The sequence below is a fragment of the Ischnura elegans genome, chromosome 6 (assembly GCF_921293095.1).
Source record: "Ischnura elegans chromosome 6, ioIscEleg1.1, whole genome shotgun sequence".
In the NCBI taxonomy this organism is placed as follows: Eukaryota; Metazoa; Arthropoda; class Insecta; order Odonata; family Coenagrionidae; genus Ischnura; species Ischnura elegans.
Genome location: NC_060251.1, coordinates 21,403,138 through 21,427,270, shown reverse-complemented (window position 1 = coordinate 21,427,270; position 24,133 = coordinate 21,403,138). Strand labels below are relative to the sequence as shown.

General features: G+C 42.6%; 2 protein-coding genes across 2 annotated transcripts in view; one reads left to right on the top strand and one right to left on the bottom strand.

Annotated features, from left to right (window-relative positions):
- LOC124160178 (zinc finger protein 704) overlaps positions 1–13,707 on the bottom strand; it is a 360,385-nt gene extending 346,678 nt beyond the window's left edge. The window contains exon 1 of the mRNA XM_046535945.1: positions 13,095–13,707. Coding sequence (XP_046391901.1) covers positions 13,095–13,706 — 612 coding nt within the window. The 5' untranslated portion in view covers position 13,707. The remainder of the gene's footprint in view (positions 1–13,094) is intronic.
- Positions 13,708–16,028: 2,321 nt separating this feature from the next.
- On the top strand, positions 16,029–23,583 carry LOC124160179. Its single transcript, XM_046535947.1, has 5 exons — positions 16,029–16,419; positions 16,570–16,772; positions 16,971–17,050; positions 17,177–17,271; positions 23,513–23,583. The coding sequence occupies exons 1-5, from the start codon at positions 16,317–16,319 to the stop codon at positions 23,545–23,547; spliced, it is 516 nt and encodes a 171-aa protein (XP_046391903.1). The 5' UTR covers positions 16,029–16,316; the 3' UTR covers positions 23,548–23,583.
- Positions 23,584–24,133: the final 550 nt, after the last annotated feature.

Below are 24,133 nucleotides of genomic sequence, written 5' to 3'. Positions count from 1 at the left end.
AGCACTTAAATATGTAACGATCCCAGAATTTTCTTTCATGATAGCGACACTTATCGAGGGCAATACAATGGCTTTAGTAAAGCACGGAAGGGATCTCCGTTAAACATCCATACCTAAGATATAAAGTGGCCGGAGGTGGCTCGCAGGGTATTATGTAGATGTAGATGTACATCGTCTGAAATTACCAATGCATGCATGAGGCACAGAGCTCAGGGAAACATCTCTTAATAATCACCTACTAAAACTGCCTATGGTTGGAAAGTTTCCTTCGTTTGATAAGGTATTAATAATCCTTATTTCAGCCAAGCGCTACCTGCTAACAGCCAGCAACGCAGCGGCTCACAATATCCTCGTCCCAAGTTCACCTCACACGGCGGCAGAGGGAACCAGAATGTCGTCACACGGGCATTTCCCAGCATTCATACTTAGCCGTCGCGTTTGCGCGCGCATGAAAATTTTCACTTTTCATTTAAACGCGAAAAATAGATATCGCCATTTAAAAATCTAAAAGCACGAAATGCGTACTCAAGGAGTAATAATCTTTCGATCTAGGCAATAAAAAAATAATATCAAACCACCCTATTGGAGGAAATAGAAATTCAGGCCGAAAGATTGCGCCCGCGGCATCTCCCTTGGATTTACACGGGACGGTAATGGCGGGAGGCCAACCATCACTCATCATCTCGACTCTATTACGCACTTTTTGGCTCCGAAGGGAAATAGCGATGTCCACGCAATATGGGTGCAATCGCGAGGGAAAACGGAGGCAACGCGTGGACACGCAACAGGTTAATTCTCCTCGGTGGGCAAACACGCAGGAAAAGGGTTCGCCAACGCTTCTCGGAAACGGAGATCTATTTGGGAAACTGGTCGGGAGGGAAGGGGGAGAAAGAACGGAAATATGCGGAGGGGATTACAGAACATGGGGGGAGGGGGGGTCAACGGTCGCTCTAGTGCCAAAATCCTTGGTCAACAACGCACACTTCGCGACTACTCGTAAATAATGGACCACTTTCGTAACAACCGAAACTACCATAAAATTTGTCACACAAACACCCACAACCTTTTTTTCTGAACGATTAGTTCCTAATCCCTCCGCTATAGCAGCTCAACCACGCATCTGATTATTAAAATAATACTGCATTAAAATTATGGTGATTTGGAGCGGTGGGCCGAGACAAAAATGCCGCCCCGATGTCCTGAGTTTCAATGCTTGCATTTTTGGAATGCGCAAGTTTGGCAGCACTCAGAGTTCGATAACCAGTCAAACCCATTTTTTCTTAGAGGTACAAATCCCTCATCGTCTCCGAAATCAAATATATCTCCCATACTTATGCTCCAAAATCTATCAGTGCCTTCAAATGACATGGAGACACCACAGAAACTACTCCAGAAACCCACAATCAACTCCATTACTAGGATTGATCAGATCATTTGATCCCTATTCCCCATCACTAAGTGCAAAATAACTAATATGGAGAGCCAACCCTCACACTCATCCAACCGAAAATGAGCTAATTATATTTAGAAATGTCGACGAAAATAGATGAACTTTTTTGCAAACGGCTAATTATTCCACAGCAATTGAGGCATATCCAGAAATACTACCGTAATGTCATGAAAAATAATGGATGGATCGAGGAAAAACGAGACGCAAGACGCTAGTCAAAGGACACTACGTACTTCAACTCTATGACAAAGAGAGATTCCACATAAAAGATACAAACAGGGTCTCCTAATTGCAAATCTCGGAAATCAACAACCGGGAACTATGGAAACAGGTGCATTGAGTTTCTCAAGCAAGGAGGCCAGCGGCGGAGTTAAGACCAAGAGGAGTCGTCAAACGAGGACAACAACCTAGAATGGAATGTTTCTTGAAGGACTTGCAGAGATGAGGCTTAGTAAAGAGATGCTTGGTACCGTACAGAATCCACGAACAAGCGACCATCAACACCCTTTTGTTACCGCCCTGTCGATGTGTTCTAACGGACTATATTCGGTCTAGTGGCGATTTGAGGCGGCCATAATTATCTCTTATAATTAGCAATTTTCGAATGTTCTTGCAGTTTCACCCACTTTTTCCTTGGAATGATGAGCTATTTTTTCACCATTTTCCCACGAATAAACAGCTTAAATCATACCTTACCTACCTACCTGCCCCGCGCTGCAACTAACATTAGAGCGAATATAAATTCAAGGGTAACGAGGGAATTAAACAAGTTCAAAGGGTGAGATCCCGAGTCAAAGCAAGTCAGTCGTATATTTAGTATCCCGGAATAATTTGGAAGATGTAAGTCTACATGTTTTTTTCTATGACAAGAAAATCTGATTGTGGGAAATAATTTGTAATCTTATCCCAAATTAATAAGTACTTTCAAAAATCCTGCTGTAAAATTAGCAAGCAGGCATACTCTCAGCGTGAGGACCCCAGTATGGAAGGCTGGCGGGGGAGGGGAGGAGGTTGGTTTCCGGAGATGAACAACCTTGGGATTCCGAAGAGCACGGGACTACTCTCGCAGCAAGATATGCTAGAGGCCAAAGGGCGATTTTGTGTGGCAGGTAAGTATAATAACAGCCATTCATTTCAATTTAAAGCAACGCAATCGACTCACTGCTTGTATGAGAGACCAATAACGTACCCAAACTCACTTTGGAGCCAACAAATGAGTGCAGCTAATTGAAAAATGGTTAAATTAACTGAATTGAAATATTGAGCAGGAATAGCGGACACCAGAAGCACATCAGAACGAGAGGAAGAAGGTCGTGCACTATGAACAAATGCAGTCCACTCCAAGAAGCCAGTTCCAAGCCTCTCGACGTACCAAGTAGCATGCCGTACGGGCTTGCCAGCTTCTTTGGCAAGACTAGCTTCATTTATTTATGTATACTAACCTTTTTACGAAATATTCAACGAGTGGCCCCAAAGAATTTTCCGTAAATTGCTAAGTGTTGGAATGCGAGCGTCTCCACCATTCATAAATAAACAATACATATTATATGCCTTAACGCAGTCTAAATAGGCTAGTTCAAGCTTTCCAGATGCGCCTTGACTTTGGGAAATAAGGAATCTGAGTCAAATATTACACGTTATTGCCCATAAGTGAAATTACGTAGGCGATAAAAAAGCTTTAATCCCCTCCACCACAAATAGTTTCATCGCGATTAAATATAACTTTCCATAACACATAAAAACCCACTTTGAATGATGGTGGTGAAAAACTATGCGCCCTACGGGGATAACACAGGTGATAACTGACGCTATAGTGAGGCGATGATGCCAAACCAAAGGATGTTAAACGGAGGACAATCCCTTTCGCTTGATTAAGAATGCGCCTTCCACACATTAAAGCCACTTTTTTAACGAATATAAAACTTCGAGGGCGACAATTAAATCAATACTATAATGCGGGAAATGGATGCCACGGTCCACGTCAGTCAAATTTCTGCCTTGACCCAAGGATCACGGCCACTAATGCAGCGATGAAAAAGACCAAGATGCTGCACAATCAAACGTTAAATGGGCTGCTTTGCACATTTGCGTAGGCATTGCATAGGAGAAAACGTTGCAAACTTGGTAACCTCAGATACCGATAGGAATAATATTAATTTGTGGATGGAATGGAAGCATTCTCACTTCATGGGTGATTTTCGTTTGCCTGCAAAAATTTGAAAATAAAGTGATCCGAAGTACTCACTGACTATCAGGTAAAATTATAATAAATAAGTCAGCGAGCTACTTTAAATGATTATTGGCATTTTATTTTGGCGAATGCCAAATGTTATATTCAAATTCCATAACTTTCTACATCAAGACACACCATTGCGCAAAATATCCCTAAAATAATATAAATGGCTTATACAAATGAATATAAGTTGGAGTATTATGGCCGATGTGTTGGAACTATTCCAGTATGTATAGATAAATGAAATTCAATATTTCTAATTTTTTAATAATTGAATGTGTCTTGTTTAGATACACTGTAGATGTACACGTAAAAGATAGTGCATTGAAACCACGAATTAATATGCCATGAAAATCGACACCAGTCGTCTCGCTGAATAGTTTTTTCGTTGAAAATCGCATTTTAGCCTATAGCACAAGATCTTCAATAATAATAAACAAACACTAACATTTTTCCTGCGGTTAAAAAAGGAAAAGAAACCTAGACTTTCAGCAGGAGCGTCAAGAGAGTATGGACAAGACAAAAGAGTAAGGTGAGTGCAAATAAGTAGGATGAGTGCAAACCGAAAAATTATACGAGGAAAATAAGCGGAATAAAATCGAACCAAAATAAATAAAGAAGAGAGAGAGAAAAGAGAAGCCTCCTAAAAACCTTAAGCAGAAATTGGGACAACTTAGTTGGCCACATTTTGAGGCACCATGGCCTGATAAAGACTATCGTTGAAGGACAAGTGGAAGGGAAAAAGGGCAAGGGACAGCCCCGAATGAGTTATATAGGACAGGTTATAAAGGATGTAAAAGAGAATAAATATGTAGCTGTGAAGAGATTAGTGGATAGGAGAGAGAAATGGAGAACTGCGTCAAACCAATCTTAGGATTGTTGACTAATAATGATGATGAAGATGGAATCAGTATAAAGAGGGAAGAAAATATCAGGAACGATACTAATTTTTCTGAAATGCAAATTTAAATAACTTGTATGATTGTCATTCCATTCCCTGAAAGGAATTTAAGCCCGTGATCAAACCGGTGATTGGTGAAAAGGCCAACCTCTCCGTGAGGGCAGCTGACGACTTTCGGCCTATCCCACGCGGGTTCCTCACTCTCACTTTTACTTCCCCTCCAAACAGCAGCCCCAAAACCCACCCCCACTTCACCCTCCCCTCCAGATTATATATTGATCGAAGGAAGGGCACCACGGAGACACGCTAACCTGCTCACCACCGGCCAAACCCCATCAATGATTTACTTGCGAACCCAAAGTTTATTCCCATATTACACGATGCAAGTGGGCAATGCGCAGAAACACTCACGCCATTCAACGGCTGACGGGTTGATCGATTCAGGAGGTACGATCAAAATTCATATTCATTGTTAACGTATCCAAAGTTATAACCAGAGTCACAAGAATCAAAATACTGTAACTTCTCGAAGAGATTAAGTGCGATAATATTCTAACAATGACAAGTGGTGGCGATAACGGAGTAAATGACGCCCCAAAGACACCCCTACGAAACATGAAGCCGAATTTCCCATCACGAGGAGATAACAAAGAAATTATAATATTCACATTCGTCATTCCACAGTATTTTCAATTTTTTAATAGCACCCTAACCCGTTTCACTTCATAAACATTGATTGTTAGCCGGAAAAGTTAGTCCCGATCCGAAAGTGCATTACAGGGGCTAACTCCAGGGGTAATGCACGGCGTAAGCTAGATCACTGAGAACAATGTTGAAGGAATATTGATATTGGAGGACATGACAACCTAAACATTCTATCCGTTCACAGTAAATTGTACACGTAGCGGAAGGGTAGAATAATTAATGAGAATTGACCAATAATGGTAGCATACTTAGTGAACTAGGTCTACAGTTGGATACACTATCGAGCTATAGCAATCAGGGTGCTGGGTGAGTTGCGGGGGTGGAGTTATGATCGTTACTATTGAAGGAGAAACAATTCTGGCAATTATTCGGGATGAACACTCATGCCAGTGTACACTGATGGCGTACTCTGCCGCCAGGGGCGCAGCTAGGAATTAAGGCTAGGGGGTTTAAGGCAACTAGACCTGGGGTTTTAGGTATACCCGCGAGGAGCGGGGGCCCACCCCAGAAATTCTTTAAGATAAACGGTTCAAAATGGGGAGTTTTATTGCTTTCTGAGGGATATTTTATGAATCCTTACACTCTTCTATAAGTATATCAATCAAGTGAAGTAAAATGGAGTAAACTTAAAAGTTTCTCTGGGCTCTGGGGGGTCTTTTATTCCCTAAACCCCCCCCCCCTCGCTGCGCCACTGTCTGCCGCACATCGTGAGCGGTGTTTGAAGGCACGCATGCTCTACTTCACACTTATCTTGCTCCATCGAGGCACTCACGCAACGATTCGGACGTATGGAGGAAGGCGATGGATAGTGGCAGGTCCCTCCAGAAGGGCAGGCCGCCTCTCAATCATCCGCCAGTGCGGTGTGGATCGATATACCACGCTGCGAGGGAATGCACTGATACCACCCCACAAGGGGCAGGGGGGGGGGGGGGGAAGGAAATACGCAACCCGCACCACATCTTGCGATGAGTGTGGAACACAATCACTGCGCCGTCAGGAGATTCGCATGCGTTCGCATCGCTTGTCCATGGTTTTTGTGTTCATTTATTCGTGATAATTTGTTCCTTGCAGGTTTTTAAACGTTTCCACCCTCCCCTATTTTCCTAATTTCAGTGAAAATCCTCAGGGTTTTCCCAACACAGGTGTATATTCATTTACATCTTTTAAATGCACTTCTATGTTTCTATGCTATATTCGTCATTTTCACCTCACCATGGATATCTAAGTAATGCAAATTTTCCGCCTCCCAATCCTGAGGACGTGACATCTCAATTGGCCAACGAAGCCACATGCGTACCGCGTCCAAAATACTTCAAGACAGAATTCCGCCCAAGCACCCTCAGCTGCACCTTACAATACTCAGCGAATGAATGAAAGAAAGAAAGGTGATATACTAGAGTGTGGTATTTTATAAAAATTGAATAGTTGAAAATGGCGCCTTAATGAGCGGAAAAGAGGCTAAACCAGCCCGATCAAAAAACGAAAACAAGTAATAACTTCATACCTACGGAGGATAAAGACTATTGCAGATTTCATATCGTATATTTTGACAAATTAGCCGAATTTACATACTCTCAGGCACCCTATCGTGAATGTGGGCTACATGTATGGCCAACTTTCCGCCGCACCCAAACAGACCGCCCAAAACATATCCCCGCAGTGGCTTCCGCACTCAATAAGGAAAGCACAGGGCGTCGCGACGCCACTTTCACTTGCTATTGGGGGGGGGGAGGGGAGCGTCGGGGCGCCGTGCGCAAGTGCGGCCGAGGAAAACGGGGGCGTGGCCCACCCTGCTGCTTTTTTCGCTTGTTTTGGTGCGTGTCGCTAAGGGAACGGCCGTACCCCCTCACCCCCCCCCTTCCCCTATGACTATTCCGGGGACGTCGACCTCCAGCAGCCGTAAAAACCGAAAGGGAGGAAGACGCCCCCCCCCCCCCCCCCCCCCCCCAAAACCGACGACTTCGACATAGGAAAGCGAGGGAAACGTAGGGGCATCCGTTGCTAGGCAATGGAAGATATAAGGGTGGGGATGAGGTTCGCATCTGTGTCCCCCCCCACCCCTCCGCTCTCCCCATGTGGCCTAGCCCACCGCTTTGTTTTCGTCAGAGCTTCGGCAACTCGCCGACGAGAGGCGCTGGCGTCCCACAACAAACACAGATCTCGTCCCCCCCCCTCTTCGATCATTGCTCCAGTAGAATGAGAAGCGTTGCCACCACGGGAGATTACAGTTGGAGCAAAAGTGGGATTACGTATCATCAAGCTGGGCTGCAGGTCCCTGAAAGTTCCCCGTGACCCTCGCTCACAACCCCCTCACCAAATTCCAGGCGAACGTGAAACTGGAGGGACTGAAATATGTCATTCTTTCCTCGCACAACCAGGGATATCAACAGTTGCGGAATTCACTAATCACAGCACTCGCTGGGGTGGCTTATTGAATGTTTCACCCCTGTCCATTTACTCATTCGGGTTTTACTTTCTCTTTATTTCTTTAGAGGAAACATTTCCTACGCGGCCAGTGGCGCCGACTCCATGGGGCTTGAGGGGGCCCGAGCCCCCTCATAAATTCGTCATGGGTGAGAGGAAAAAAAGTGCCAGGCTTGTCGATTTTCCCCGGATTGTCTCGATATTCGAGTTAACAGGGTTCTAATGTTGATCATATGACTGTTTTAAAATGCTTAAAACTCTTAAAAGTCACTAATTATAAAATTTCCCGGGGCAAGATCCCCGGTTTGGGCCCCCCCAATATTTTTTGTAAGTCGGCGTCCCTGCCAACGCCTGAAACTTCCGTGGATGAACTTTTTTCCATCACTGGAACTATTTTCGTAAATTAGCCGAAGTGAAATGTATTTTTTCTTAACCAGGCAGCGTACCAAGTAGTGAATTACATGCAGGTGCAAACTCATCCCAAACTGAAATTCCCTTCAAGCGGCCGGTAGGTTATTATGCGCGCGTACATACACAATTATGGACATGTAACCTAGGGAAATGACCTAGAGACATATTCAAGGCTCGCGGTAAATCGCTCCAGGAGTACCACGTCGCAAGCCTCTTCCGGGATTCGAATCCACGACTCTTCGATCACAATCCACGCGCTATGACAATCAGGCTACCACGTCCCCATCGCCCGAAATGATGTACATAAATATTATAAAGAAATAACTAAATATTATAATATGTATGGTATAAGTGATTGAACGATCTACGGCCGTTAAACAGTTGAAAGAGAATTAATTCCCCAGGGCCGTACTCTTTGGCGGGCAGAGGGGGGTGAGAAGTTAAAATGCTAACAAGGGGAGTAATAAACGGAAACAAGATAAAACACAAAGATATTAAACACAGGCGCAGCTCAAACGGATCCGCGAGGTGCGTGAGTGAGAGCGTGTTTTTCTTATTTTTATAATTTTGTCTATTCTTGTGTATGAGTGGGTCACTGTCGTAAGAGAGAGCTTCACAAACCTGTGCGAGTGAGTGCGTGTGTCCTACGCGGACATTTGTTCCTTGGAACAAATCCGCGAGGTGCGTGAGTGAGCTGCATGTTTATTTAATCTCTTAGTGTTTTATCTTGTTTTCGTTCATTACTCCCCTTGTTAGCATTGTAACTTCTCACCCCCCTCTGCCCGCCAAAGAGTACGGCCCTGGGGAATTAATTTTCTTTCAACTAATATGTATGGTGTGGTATTTGGAAGGGGCCACCGGTAGCTAAGGTCATTTGCGAAGGATGGAGAGAAATCCGGCGTCAGCGTTAGCCTGCCCGATAACGAAAGGCGAAATGGAGACCACAGCTTAACGTACCATCCGACAGAAAATCTTTGCCGCCACCAGGGTTTGAACCCGGGAAGAAAAATTAGCACTCTAGCCATCATGCCAACCCGATCCCTTTTAATAGGGTTGAAGTATCCAGCATTTTAGTCTAGGGCTTCCACGATTCACTCACCCACCATGCCCCGCGCGATACGAAGTACTATCGAGGCACAAAATGCACACGCGAAGTTCGCGGGGGGTGTTTTTGGTGGGTGGGAGACAATTCTCCCCCCCCCCACCCCGTGAGAAAGAGCGACAAGAGGAGATTGCGCATTTCGCAAGTGATTCGTTTCGAAACAAGTGCTTGCGGGAAAGGTTACACGGCAGAAGGGAAGAGGGAGGGGTGGGTTAAGCTAGGATAAGTGTGTGTACTAGGGGAATGGGGAGGGAAGCGGTTAGGAGTGAAGGGGTACCCGGTCGAATGATCGTGCACAGTACGGGGTGATTCGGAGAGCAAGAGCGCGTCAGGAGAGTAAGTGAGCATTAAAACGCGATAAGTGGGTTACGTGGTGGTCTCCACCGGGGGGAGTTGAATGGGAGGTGGAGGAGAGTAATGAATTGTACAAAGAGGGGGGGAGGACTGCATCGCAATGCTTGGTGGGAAATAGAACCAATCCGGATGGAAAAATCACCTATGACAAGGGAAGTTCCTCAAATCAGGGGCGCAGCTAGGAATTAAGGCTGGGGGGGTTTAGGTGCAACTAATACCGGGGTGTGTGGGGGTATGGAATACCCACCAGGATAAGCGGTAGGTGCGAGATTAATAAATTTAAAGATAAATGGTTCAAAATGGTGAGTTTTACGGCTTTCTGAGGGATATTTTATTCATCCTTACAGTATTCTATTAGTAATATCAATCCAATTAAGTAAAATGGATTAAATTTAAAAATTCCTCTGAGCTCTGGGGGGGGGGGGGGTTTAACCCCTAAAACCCCCCCACGCTGCGCCACTGCCTCAAGTGTCACCACCAGTTTTGCTGGATGATGAGAAATCGATATCTATGATGTGTAATTCTTGTTTCAGACGCCAACGCTCAATACTTCACGAGATATTAGCGACGGAAAGTATCAGAAAAACGCCTACAGTTATTCAACCCGCATCACAACAATGCAATCAGCTCTTACTTCATCCCAAGGAGTACAAATGGCCATTGTTGTGCTGCGGGTTGCACACATTTAGGCGTTACCCTGATTCTATCCATCGAAAATATCTCGAGAAGTATTTAGCGTTGGCGGCTGAAACAAAAACTGCATCTCATGGATATCCATTTCCTATCACCTAGCAAAATTTGAACGAGGTCTGGAGGTAACACTCAGGGGCGCAGATGGTAATTAAGGCTGGGGGGGTTTAGGTGCAGCTAATACCGGGGTGTGTGGGGGTATGGAATACCCATCAGGATAAGCGGTAGGTGCGAGATTAATAACTTGCGGAATTTTAAGATAAATGGTGAGTTTAACGGCGGCGGGGTACGCCGTGAGGCTTCAGAAGAAGTCGACTTTGTCATTGAAACGTCATTGCGGAAACGTGAACCTGCAGACGAACATAGGATAACTTCCCACGAAAGAAGACAATGAACACGCAAAAACTTTTTGCAATGCGGCTGGTAATCAGATCATGCATTGGAAAATTTACGAGTAAATTTAGCAATGGTAAACCTGAAAACATCAAAAAAGGAAACAATCGTTCTCTTTAATAAATTATGGTAACAAATGAGTGGTTGAGGCTATCTTGCCTCTACCTTTGATGACAAGGGGGTGACCCGCCATCTTGGGGCGTAAAGGCAAGAATGAGTTGCGACATATACATAGGTTACGCATAACAGGACAAGATACGTATCCCCTGTAATGAATATAGAAAAATATCCATCAGCGGAAATATTGGTTATCCGTCAATTGCGTTTAACAAAAAATAATACATTTTTCTACATATGCCAAATTTGAGCAATGGAATAAGCGCATCCAGATGAACCCATGACTGTCCCTTGATACAGTTGATTGAGGAGTCTCATAATCTCTTCTAGGAGAGAAAACTGATGAAATTTTAAAATAAGAAGATGACAAAAGATATAAGGAAGAAGACACGTACGAAATATTACCAGCGCGATCGCGAGAAATATTAGGCCTGTTCTGCGCATGCCTCAGATTGTGATAACCATACCCAAGGTAGATTACGACTGAGAAACGCAATAAAATACTTTCCTACGACCCTGTGATTATAAGCAACGGATGTAAAAATAGTTGCACGTGAGAAACAGGTGAGCAGTCGAGTATTGGTCAGGGGAGAACAGGGAAGACCAGCGCATCCAGATGGCGCTAGGTGCCATCCTCGTTGAAATCTCCATTGCAAACGCCCGGCGCGGGGGTCCCTGCCAGCACCCAAGTGCAGCGGCCATCAGCATCTCACACTCACATCACTAGCGAATTAATGTGCTGAAATATCAATTTGCAGAACGTTTGAAGTCAGCTTGAAACACATGAAAAACGGGAGCTTGAAAGTTAAATCTATGTTCGTTTCCTTACAAGAAAACTAAGTAGACCAGGATATTGCAGTTAGGTCCAGGGGCGCAGCTAAGAATTAAGGCTGGGGAGGGGGGGTGGTTAAGGTTCAAATAAATACCGGGGTGTGTGGGGGTATGGAATACCCACCAGGATAAGCGGTAGGTGCGAGCTTAATGAATATCGGAATTTGAAGATAAATGGTTCAAAATGGTGAGTTTTACTGCTTTCTGAGGAATATTTTATTAATCCTTACACTATTCTATTAGTTATATCAAGCCAATTAAGTAAAATGGATTAAACTTTTAAAAATTCTCTGAATTCTGGGGGGGGTTTTATCCCCCAAAACCCCCCTCGCTGCGCAACTGGTTAGGTCAAATGAATACACTCGACGTATGCATTGGGAAACGATAATATTCGATGGATAGCATCAATTACTTAACAACTGATAAATTGCGATGGAAAATATGGTATCACACATTCCACACATGTCATTGTGAATTTTCCAGAGCAATGGAAACGTCATCTAACCCGCACACAGAGGACATTCCACTCGAAGAATCAATGCTACTTCATTACGAATATATAACATACTGATGTCTGCCAATAACTAACAACACTATTATTTCCGCGAAAAAGTGCTATGTCATGGATCAGTGGCGTAACTAGGAATGTACTTTAGGGGGGATGGGATTGCCTCAGATGGCGACCCCCCGGAGGGCAACGGGGGGTCCGGGAAATTAAAAAAATGACATGCCTGGAATTACATTTTACATTATTTTGCGACTAAAAATTTAACTTTAAGTAGATGCAGTTATTTTATGTCAAAACTAGACAATAGTTTTAAATATTTTTTATATTTCTCTGAGGCTTTTGTGAGGGATCTATCCCCTCATACCCCCCATAGTTACGCCACTGCCATGGACATTATCTCGTTTCCAAGCGTGTATTCCAATTATTTCCCAGTAATTGTCCTACCTTAAACGAAAAAAAAAGCCTTCGCTCTATCGCCAATATAACTGATAGATACAAGAAGATAAAAATCACAATAAATGTAAAAGTGACCCACTCAGACAATTAAACTACAATGCTAAAAGGCATTAGACTTGAGGAAGTTCTCTCGGGTTTCCAACCGGTTCAGGATTAGGCCGCAGACAACGTTTCAATCTCAGCCAACATTACTAAGGCTAAGTCATGGTGGAAGTAACATAAATCCTGCAGATAATGGCGTGCTATTGAAACAGTGGCAGCGGCCGAAATTGATGCGGTTTGTGTACTTGATAACTAGGTTCCCCGGAAGAGCACCACATCCCCCAAGAGCTGATCAAAGCACATGACATAAATTAGAAAAAAAATCCGCCGGCACTCTTAGATGACTCAGGAGCCATCCAGAATATCCGGAGCGAGTCGGGGACAAGGAAAGAGATGAGATAAAAACAACGGAAGACCACGGAATACGGGCACCGGCCGGCATCTTAAACACATGAGAAAGTGTAAGAGGGTACTTACGTCATGTCCAGGAGTGAGAATGGCGACGACGACTTCGACGCCGGCTTGCGAGGGCAGCGGCGCCGGGGCGGTGGTCGCCGCGTTGGGCGAATGCGGGAAGGGCCTCCGGCCTCGGCTTCGGACCATCCTGCCGGCCCTCTTGCGGACCCTGAGCGGCCCGCCGCCGGGGGCCGCCTCCTCGGGGGCCACCGTGTCCTCCTCGTACTCCTCCTCCTCCTCGCCTTCCTCCACCAACTCCTCCCCCCCTTCCAAATCCGCCTCCTCGCCCTCCCACTCGCCTACTTCGAGCACTCGGCCCGCAACCTCGCGTCCGTTGTGCGTCAGGAACACCTTCTGGCCCGGGCGGAGCCTCACGTTGGTCACCGACCGGAAGCCAGGACCCACGATCTCAGAGTCGCGGTACTCCCGGGCCACGACCCCCGAGCCGCGCCTCTGCGGGGACGAGCAGTCGAAGCGGACGGAGTAGCGGTTCTCGCCGGGTCCGGAGCCGGCGGGAGCCGCCGTGGTCCTCACGGCGTTGATAACGCCTGGATGGTACAGCTGGTCTTCCCCGAGGGCACAGACGCGCGTGCCAATGATGGAACGCTTGGCCAGTCGCTTTCCCGTCGACATGGTACGTGATTCGTTAAGGGAAGAAGACGACGGAGAGAGTAGGCCTCTCAAAGAGCTGACCACACGCTCATCCAAGCACACCAATTAAATCTATCCAGCTATCGCCCGTTGGAGTGATTATCCGTGGCAGGAGTATGCAAATGGACACTATATAGAGGAACACACAAACTCCAGGCGGACGTCTTTAAACGAGATCTACACGAACCCGTGTATACTAGCACATTCAGAATAAAGAAAGGGTTATGCAATCGCCTAAGGGGCAAGAGAGAAAGAGGAGAAAAAGCTACGCCGATCGGTGTAGGTACAAGACACAACCGAGACTCGGGGATGCAGAGTGTCTCACAGAATTATCCTTTAGATTATGCCACTTATATTTTCCACTAGTCCCAGACACGAACACTTTTCACACCCGAGATCGACACTTCTTACCCGTCTGACTGATCACGTCATACGCCGGATTCTCATAAACGTCTTGAGATCATTCTTGTTTTTCCAAGCCGGAAGAAGTAAAGTATAAAAAAATATTCCTCCGAGAAACGGTTCAGGCAAAAATAAACACTTCGCAGGTGACGATTACGTGGGCAAAGTAGAACAGACACTTCTGAAGGTGATTATCTATCAACCTCTCACAGTGCGCCCCTCTGGAGCAAATCCACAACCGTTTGTACGAGGTTCCGAACCGGGTCCCTCCCGTTGAAGGAGAGAAAGGACGAATAACTACTGGTCGCGGTGACAGGCACAGCGGATTGCATCGTAGGTCGGAATCACGGGGTAGGATTTCGAGATATCACACGAACGACGACGCATAAAAATAACGATAGCGACGGAGGGAACTTCGAAGACAACCCTTTACGCTTTCAAGAAAGGAACTGAGAAAACACACCGGTCGAAGATCTCTGAAGACACAGCCTTCTTCCAATCGAAAGAAAAAAAATATACTTTTTTTGGGTCGGCCGGCAAGAATCCCCACACGTCCGTACACTCTCTAAGCATCAGCTGCTCTGACGGCCTAGCGTTGCGAAGGGAGGACGGTCGACGCCGGAACAGCTGACAGATAACAACAAACCCACGTGACCCTCTCCTCGGGATGCCATTGGCCACAACTCTTGCCTGACCTACATTTCCCATTGGTTACTCGGAGTGTGAGGTGGGGGAAAGTGGAGGGGAAGATATAGAGGGAGGGATTTTGTGCACGGTGGGGAGGCAATGCAGAGCCATGGTGTTGTGGAAAGGGAGGACCTCGGGAACAACCGACCTTTAGAAGCTGGTGTTGTTGCTAGGCCGGAGTCGTTCCCGTAAGAGCAGAAAACAGTATGGCGGAGTTATTGTCAGGAGAAATTTATCGATGTATACACGCAGTAGCTTGGAAATAAAACTTTTAAAACAGCCGTCACGAATGTTTTCTTTCCAGAAATGTGATCAGAGAACAATTATGGAGCGAACAGTATGCGCGTATTCCACAACTGAAACAAGGCTATATTGACCAACTTCATCCCATGCACTGTTTGAACAAAATGAGCATAGTTATCATCGTTATCATTCAGGAAACATCATTTTATTCATCTATGGCACGCATCATGAACATACATGTATGTTCATGGCACGCATAAAAGGAAAAATCATCTATGACCTTGTTTACGTCAATTCCAATAACAGGTTCGACCCCCTGCAGTCCAACAGCAAGAGGTGCCGGCCGGCTCAGAAACATACTGAAAAGCCCTCTTGGAACGAAATTTACAGGATTCATTGAAAGCTTTATTAATTGAAGCATTTAATTCTTACGCTTATACAAAAGTGAAATCACATATATCCGTTACATGGTTCTCTTGTTGTGTAGGGGGGGTGTAGCCTCTATTGGAACGGCAATGTGGAGCTTAATCTAGGCGTTGTGGTAACGTGGTGGTGTTGTTATCCGTGGTATTTATCCTTCAGGTAGTGATACAACGTTAAAGGCATTAAACATTTATTAACAGAAATAAGCTACAGAGTACTATTGACAGTTGACCCGTGCTCTGAATCATGCTGACAGAGTATTATCGATCAGCTGATTATGGTGACCAATTCATTCTGATAGACTGAAATATGTCACTTCTAAAGACGATAATGCTACGGGCATAATGTGCTCGCTCTTAGAGTAATCATCTATCCAGCGACCTGAGAGACCTTTCATTATTTTCAAAGAAGGAAATTGCAATATGTACGCTAAAGTCTGAATAAGCCGGTGGTAGCCCTTGCAGCACAACTCATTGTCAATAATATATTCTACCGCTGCAAGTTTGAAATAAAGACCCCTTAATAGGTGATATAAAATTGCCTGCATATTAATTCGCACTTGTGTAAAATGGAGATGCGAAAATTGTAATGCACTTTTCTATGAAAGAACGTGAACTTCTAACAGCAATTTCACGATTCCAAATCACTGTGAGCAAGAAGGTGATTAGGCGTTCAGAGAAACGTATATGTTAAATCAGCCAAGATTAAAACAATATAATATCAACTTCCGACTACTAAACAAATTCTAAATTTTATTCAATCCTGGTAAATGCTTGTTACAACCAGCCATGTATATGTTCTTCATCATCTCGTTGATATCAGTAACGTCATCTGGTGATGTGGCGACTAACTAACCGTAGCAGCACAAGTCTGTGCTGGATAATATTGTTTATTTGCTGTATACGTGAAATTACTGCAGCTAGAAAAGAAACCGGTCCAGGTAAATTATTTTACACAAACTTTGCATTGCATAATATAATTTCCTTAAACTCGGGGCGTTCAAATGAAAACATAACTGATAGACCTGCGTGCGTGCTAGCAATTTTCTGATGGACTCATATGCACCGATTATTACTATTTGTTTCCTCAGAATACCTTTTGTGCCGATACTGCGGATCTGATACGGCTGACGCCAGCTATCTAAATTACTTAATTAGTCCGGAAGCCATCTCGTTTAAAAATCAATCCGTCTATGGTTTACAAAATGTTGGGGTTCAGCTGTTAGAAAATCCACATGGAAATCGTTTTCAGTTAGTGACATTGAAAAAGGCAGGATGTGTAGGAAGAGGATCGGTGAGTGAATTAATGTTACTTTTATAGTATAAAACCTCTTAAGTTTGACGGGCTTTGAGAACTAGAAGCCACATTTCATTTATCCCTGGCAGTAAGGTATCTTTTAAAAATTGGTCAATATTTACTCGTACCTTAACCTATGTTTAGAACGGACTATTGTAAAGACACTTTTAAAATATTTTCTTTTCTCTTTGCTAGTGGAGTAGTCAAGACACTTGGTTTCCGGGATATTCTTGGAAAAACTGCTTTTGCACTCACTGTGGAAGGCAACTGGGGTGGTAGGCATTAGCTAAATAACCTCCTATAATACATCCATGTTCAAACTAGCTTGCCCTACTTTATGAATGATTATCCTTATCTTGGTTTCTCGCAATGTAATTTTCATTTAACCTTAATTATTACAGGGTCTTTCTGCATGAATCAGAAGTGTCACAAGGAAACAACAAGTCATCTAATTCCTTCTATGCTTTAATCGTTGATAAAATCCTCAGTGAAAGCTGTAAGTATTGTTTTTTTTTCGTTTTGGATATTAAAGTTACTCTTACGTTCTTGATACTTATTGGCTTGGTAGCTTTGGTTTTTGTACCCTTCTCATAGTTGAAGTTTCCAATTTGTTCAGATGAATATCTTTCATTAACACATTGTCTTCTTTTTAGTCATAAGATTGATTGGTATCATTGCCTATGTTTATGTTTACATCTGTATTTACAGGGATTTATATACATTTCTATCTTTTGCTACTTGCATCATGTTTTCTCTCTTCATGAAAACCTTGTCATATCTGTAAATGCAATCCATAACTCGATTTTAATGATTTATATTCCGTGATGCTCAAGTATCTTATTTCCTCCAATCACACACTTATTTTAAATTATTTTTATCTCTTCCACATCTTTTCTTTCACTGTCTGTCATAGCTCATGTCTTCCTCGTCCAGTTTTATTTCCCTCTCTTCCCCTTGCATCAAAAGTGATGTATAATTGTCATAACATGGAAATTATGGCAAAGAACCTCAACACTTCACTCTGTTATTGTGACAATGTTCTAAGAAAGAAACTGTTATATATTCTTTTTGCTGCTACATTGAGAACAGTCGTGAATATCCTACGCCTCCTTGTTAAGGATTGAACTTGTGGTATTTCTTAGTAATTAGGAATAAAATAGAATGATGTCTTTCTTTTAAAATGGAGTGTAATCAGCAATCTTGTATATTTTAAAACATCATAGCAACATACATAGAAGCATATGCATACATTCAGGAATTCTTCTTGGGCTGTACACCAGGTTAATGCCGGATTTTCAGAAAATGACTTGTCTTCCATTCTTTAGGTGTTTTGCTGTCTAAATACCGAAATTTAGTGTAAATCACAACATTCAGACATTACACTAGGTTGATGCAGTTGTATTGGCCGACGTTTCAGAAAACAACCTGTCTTCCATTCTCAAGTTCATAGTGATGATGTATTGTTCAGTATTTTCTAACTTGTTTTCTCCATAGGATTCTAATTTCAACGAACAACTAACCAACATCAACTCTTACAATATTTGAATTTTTTACTACCTTTCTTAGAATTTGCTCTGGTATCACATATATCTCAGCTCTTACGTCTATTTTAAATTGAACTGCAACATCATTTATCATTACTGTTAGAAATCAGTGCAGCTCTTCTTGTGCTTTTATGCTTGCATTGTTTATAGAAAACTAATTATCACATTTAGAATGCTCATTAACACATTTCCTTCATGTTTTCTTAAAACAGTCCACGGCGTAGTGATTTAGATCTCCACAATTATTACTAATTTTACCGTATTCTGGACAAGCTGCTCATTTGCGCTTAGTATTAAATTTCTTGCATAAGTACATAGATTTAACTCATTCTTGTACTCCTCTGCACTTATTACTGCTTAACTTGAAGTAATTATCTCTTATAATCAATTTATCATTTGTATTCAGTTCTATGGGATCGGCTGCACCATGTAGTATTTCTTAGTACATGAGAAGCAAATCAAAAAGACTTTTTAAAAAATATAGTGTAACAACAACAACATAGCTACGTACAGCACACTCCCGATTATCAGGGCTAATGATGGGAAGAGACGGCATGAATAATCAAAAACGGATAGCCCAAACTTTCAATTAAATGTCTTGTAATGTTCATAATTTACGTAAAACAAACAATATATTATTAATGCAGTTATTCTGTTATTTAAGAGTACCTCTCAGACTTATTGAGAGCTTTCTTTGCCCGTTCGCGATCTTTTTAGCAGCGATGATGTGATTGTACTGGTATTATAAATGGTCCATGTAAGGCCTGGTTTCGAAAACCACACATCCGTGGCTTAGTGATCATTGATACAGAAAAGTGGTTCGCACAAATGCTTCAAAACCACTGCTCAACATCAGAAACTACACTATCAGTCACCAAGCCACGTAGTCGTCTCTCGCACAAGTTGCCCATGTTGCAAATGCTGCGGGATGGGTATCCGTGATCGCGGGGTTGCACGCTGCGAGGTTTGGAAAACGGGAACACGGTGCTCCCGTGAATGCAGCTGGCACGCGATCGCTTCCGTTTTACGAAGGGGATTATAATGGAAACAAAAGCCCAGTGAAATAGGATCGAAGTTTTTCCCGGCGAACAAGTTGAAGGAATTCTTCTCGGGTTTTCCACCAGTTGAGGCTTTCCATGGCCAACGTTTCGAGGCTCGACTCGAGCATCGTCATCAGGGCAGTTGAATGTCGGACTGAGGGTTTGATTCCCTTATATACCCTGCTTGGAGGTCAGGTGTCACGCATAACACCATTCAGTCTCTAGAGAAGCTGCGGAAGGAGAAGGCGAGGCTCCTGAGCTCCCTAGCCTTTCTTCTGAGATGTCGTGACGAGGAAGCCATCCCTGCTTTTGCCATTCCTCAACCAATCACGTGACACCTGACCTCCAAGCAGGGTATATAAAGGAATCAAACCCTCAGTCAGACGTTCAACTGCCCTGATGACGATGCTCGAGTCGAGCCTCGAAACGTTGGCCATAGAAAGCCTCAACCGGTGGAAAACCCAAGAAGAATTTCTTCAAAAGGCCAGTGTATCCTTGCATTAATGCAGTTATTCCGGTGATTTTACGTCCAATTTTATTTTTTTATAAAGATCACGAAAAATATCTAGGGAGAGTAAAAATCATGCATGGGTAATCCACAACACGGATATACCGCAGCCAGATAATCGGGAGTCTGCTGTACATAGAAGCGCGTACATACATATTCACAACAGAACTTATTTTTGAAGCTGATTAATTGAATGCCAGTCATCAGCATTCAGGTGTAGATAAGGTTCTTTGTCATTTGATGGTCTTGAGTTTTTATCCATTTTAGTTGTGTGAGCATTTTCAGCCCTTAGGATCATCCTCTACTATCTCTAAAAAGGCATTCAGTCATGAAAAATTATCCTTTTTCCTCTTTGTCGCAACTAATGAATTTATCCTGAAAAGATGAACATATTCTTTCCCTCCATTATTCCTCCTTTCATATGGTTAATCTCCTTACTCCTGGGTTGAAATCTTGCCAGGGTGAAAAAGTTTGCGCCTCCCTATGGCCCTAGAGGTACTTGTTGGGATTAATTCTCAATGACTCTGAGGAGGGCCGCCCATGCCAGATAGGTGGAAGGGTAAGAGCCAGAGGTTAGGTACTTCACGTGATGGTGTCACTTTAAAAAACACTTTTGAAATGGAAGTGGGAAACCCTGCTAACTATTTCTCTCCTGAAAACATGGAGTAGAATTTGTTGACGCACCCCTAAAACGTATTTCCACTATTTTATGGAGTAAAAGTAAATGATTCTCAGAAACTCATCGAATATGACCTGTCCACAAAGGGCAGGTCTTGTTCATGGCAGCCAGTGGCAGATCCAGGATAGGGACTGGGGAGGGGGCTCAACATTGGGTAACCTCCCAGCAGTAGTGGGGGTCTGAACAAAATAACCATTCTATCTAGTGTGAATTGGATATCCAACTTAGCCCTTAGACCCCCATGACATGAAAGGGAGTAGGCCTTGTTGTAAATTGAAGACAGAAGTCCATGAAGGGAGGGCAGACTGCCAGAATACTCGTTACATACTCCATGAAAACCTACCTTAATCGGTAGAATACTTAACTAAAAAAATAATAATAATTTTTCCTCATAAGGAGGAACTTAGCTATTTTAGCTGCCTGGGTTGATAGTTCTATACTTCATTTTGGTGAATGGCCTGTGTCATCATGGCTCTTATTTGTTTTGTATTAATTTCCATTTTGAGACTATGAGCATGATAAAATGTTCTTATAAACAGCCTTTTTTCTAGCAAATAGCCATTACTTATGTTTAAAAGTTTCTCTTGTTTCGTGGTGTGAATTTCTTCTGCTTCCAAAACACCCTCTGACATCATCATTCCTAGTTCATTTTTCCTTCTGGGGTAGAGCACTTCAAGAAATTTCCTTGTTAATAGTCGCATTTGCTTAGTGCTGTAAAAGTGGAAGCTACTCATTCAATATGAATGGGCTTACACTACTTACCCAAGTGCTGACTTGCGTGGTAACCTGAAATTCACCAAACACAACCAAACAAATCCATGTTTACGTCTTTACACGAGAACACTTAGTATTCACATGTTTCATGCACTTTTTCATTCTCTACAGTTGTGTCAAAAGTTAAGCTGCACATTCACTTTCTGTACTGGCCCTATGTTTCTGATCTAGTTGCTATGTTATGAGGAATATTATCCATCTCAGTGAAAACATTAAGGCTTGTGAAAAATTTAGTGTGCATAGATTTGAAAGGTTGGTGGCTATAATCTAGATTTTTAACTGTGAAAATGTTGTTATTTATTGTTCCCAGTTTGCAAGACTCAATAATAATCTAAAATGAAAGTGATTCTTTCATTAAAGAAAAATGGTAAGTGAACCATTACAATTGTGTCTACCATTTTAGGTTGGGATTGAGTTGTTTCATGAGGTATAACAATTCTAGCGTATTACTAACTATATTGACATGCACTGGAAATAGTATGTGAATGAGTGGCAAATGTCTATGAATGGAAAGCTTTGGCCTCCATTTTGATTAGCTCTAAAAAAAATTGTCCAAATTTGAATATTGAAGGTTTAAGGATGGGAAGAAGGGAAAATTCGAGGGCTCAATCCCCTGAAAAGTTTTGCAAGATGCAATATTATGTGTAGAGCATGATTAAAAGATTGTGGCACCTGTGTGAAAACTAGGGCTGTGCAAGACTCTCGACCACCTGAGAGTCTCGACGTTCGAGACGAGAATTTCTTTCTCGCCATTGTCAGGACGAGACTCTCAGCGCTATGAGAGTCTTGAAGAGACTCAAGAAGTCTCACCTCTTCGAGATTTCTCGACACCCGTCGAGACTCCCGGCTCCTCGAAAAAAATAAAACTATTTCTATTTTAGACAGTGAAATTAATTTATTATTTTAAGACATGTTATTAATTTCCACGACCAAAAATTGTTGTAACATGAGATCGAGATTGACAAATTAAGCATATTTTATTATTTAATCAATCAAAATTGACAGGCAACCATGGACCTTAGTTACCATAAATAAACATTGAAAAAAGGTATATAAAATGCTATAGAATTAGACTAGGATCTCTTCCTTTTTGTTAATTTACAAGAAAATGTTTCTTTTTTAGTATATTGCTATAATAAGATACATTTATGTAACCTTTAACATGTCTATGTACCTATCAAAATTATATGATCAATTTCATTTTAATTCCTGATAATGGTTTGTAAATAAACGGAAACATCGGCAAAATTTACATTTTTACTTTTACAATTACTCCAAGATTCAAATTTTATATCAAATATTGAGGTCAGGAAAAGGAAATAAAATTGTTTCCAAATCTCTCGTTGGGAATTCAATTACCATTATGCGCACTCTTTAAAAAAAATGGATTCAGAGGGTAAATCATTAAATAAAATATTTTTATAGTGTGAACAAATCTGTAAAAGTCGGGAGGGATACCTTAGTAAACTCTCTCATCGACTGATTGCGGTATTCATCGGAAATTCTCGCCTTGCCCAGGAGTCTCGACCGGTGTCGAGAAATCTTGAAGGGGTGAGACTTTTTGACTTTTGTCAAGACTCTCGACCCAGGCGAGACTCTTGGGGTCCAAGAGGCTCGTCCTGACAATGCCGGGAAGTGAAAGTCTCGTCTCGACTGCCGAGATGAGACTCTCGCACAGCACTAGTGAAAACCCATTCGCAGCCCCTGTGAGTATATTTTGATGAAATGTAGGGAAAAGGGGTGTGAGTGAAAGATACTAGTTCCTTTTTGGGACCTCATTTGAGGAATTTGCTTCCGTAACATAAGCAGCCTTTAATATCTTGAATCAGCCAAACTTACCATCCCATTGCCTTCCCTTTATGGCCTGGGGAAGAAGGGAACTTTTGCCTTACCCTCTTAATAACCTACCCCTGTAATCACTTTCCCCTATTCTAGCTACCATTTAGTGCAATTAGGAGGTACAAGTTTAGAGCGAAGCTAAACACCCTCCAAACTAGTGTCGTGATAACTCTTTTAGCTATTTTGGTAGTGAGGGCATCAAGCTAATACTTACTTTGTTGCTTATAAAGAATTAGTCTGAAAACTATGAAATCATAGATTTGTGAGGATTTGAGTGGACAAACATCAATGTTTTTGGTCACAAATCCAAAAGGTTTGAGTTCTAAGAGTTTTCTCATGATGGATTTCTTCAGTTTCAGATTCCTTAATTGCTTTTCCAAAGCTGTGAGATCAAAGGAGACCAGAGGGAAAACCAAAGAGACCATAAAAAGAAACTGAAATAAAGAGAAACAATGTAAGTGGTGTCACTTTTTATTATGTGATTTTATTGAGTAAGAGGAGCATGTGCAATTAATGTCACATCCACCAAAGCCATTGGTCTAGGAACAATACTAATATAACAGTAATAATTATTTAATTCACCATTTATGCATACAGGCATCCCCCGAGTTACGTAAGAGATGCGTTCCCGCAGACTCTGCGTAAGTCGAAATTTACGTAAGTCGAACCTTTGCGTTAGTACCTCAGAGATTTCGATTGGTGCGGTGAAATTCTCAGCGGAGAAATGGGCGGTAAATTCTTGGTGAAGTTTCATTCAATTCACTGCGATATTCATGAACTCTACCGCGTATTCTTACGTTATTAGATACAAAATCGATAAACATCAATATAGTCTGAGAGTTGCATCTCGAGCATTGCCAATCAAAATGCGTAATATTACTCCCAGAGTTGACCGATCCCGTGGATTCGGGAAAGTACGGTATCTCAACGCTACATTACTAAACTGAATACTGAAATTGATTCATTATGTTATA

Excerpts from the sequence above, each read along its gene's own strand:
- LOC124160179 (XM_046535947.1), top strand. The coding sequence starts at position 16,317 with ATGTGGCGACTAACTAACCGTAGCAGCACAAGTCTGTGCTGGATAATA. Across the intron at positions 16,420-16,569 it reads TAGAAAAGAAACCGGTCCAG|AATACCTTTTGTGCCGATAC; the intron begins GTAAATTATTTT and ends TTGTTTCCTCAG. Across the intron at positions 17,051-17,176 it reads TGTGGAAGGCAACTGGGGTG|GGTCTTTCTGCATGAATCAG; the intron begins GTAGGCATTAGC and ends TAATTATTACAG.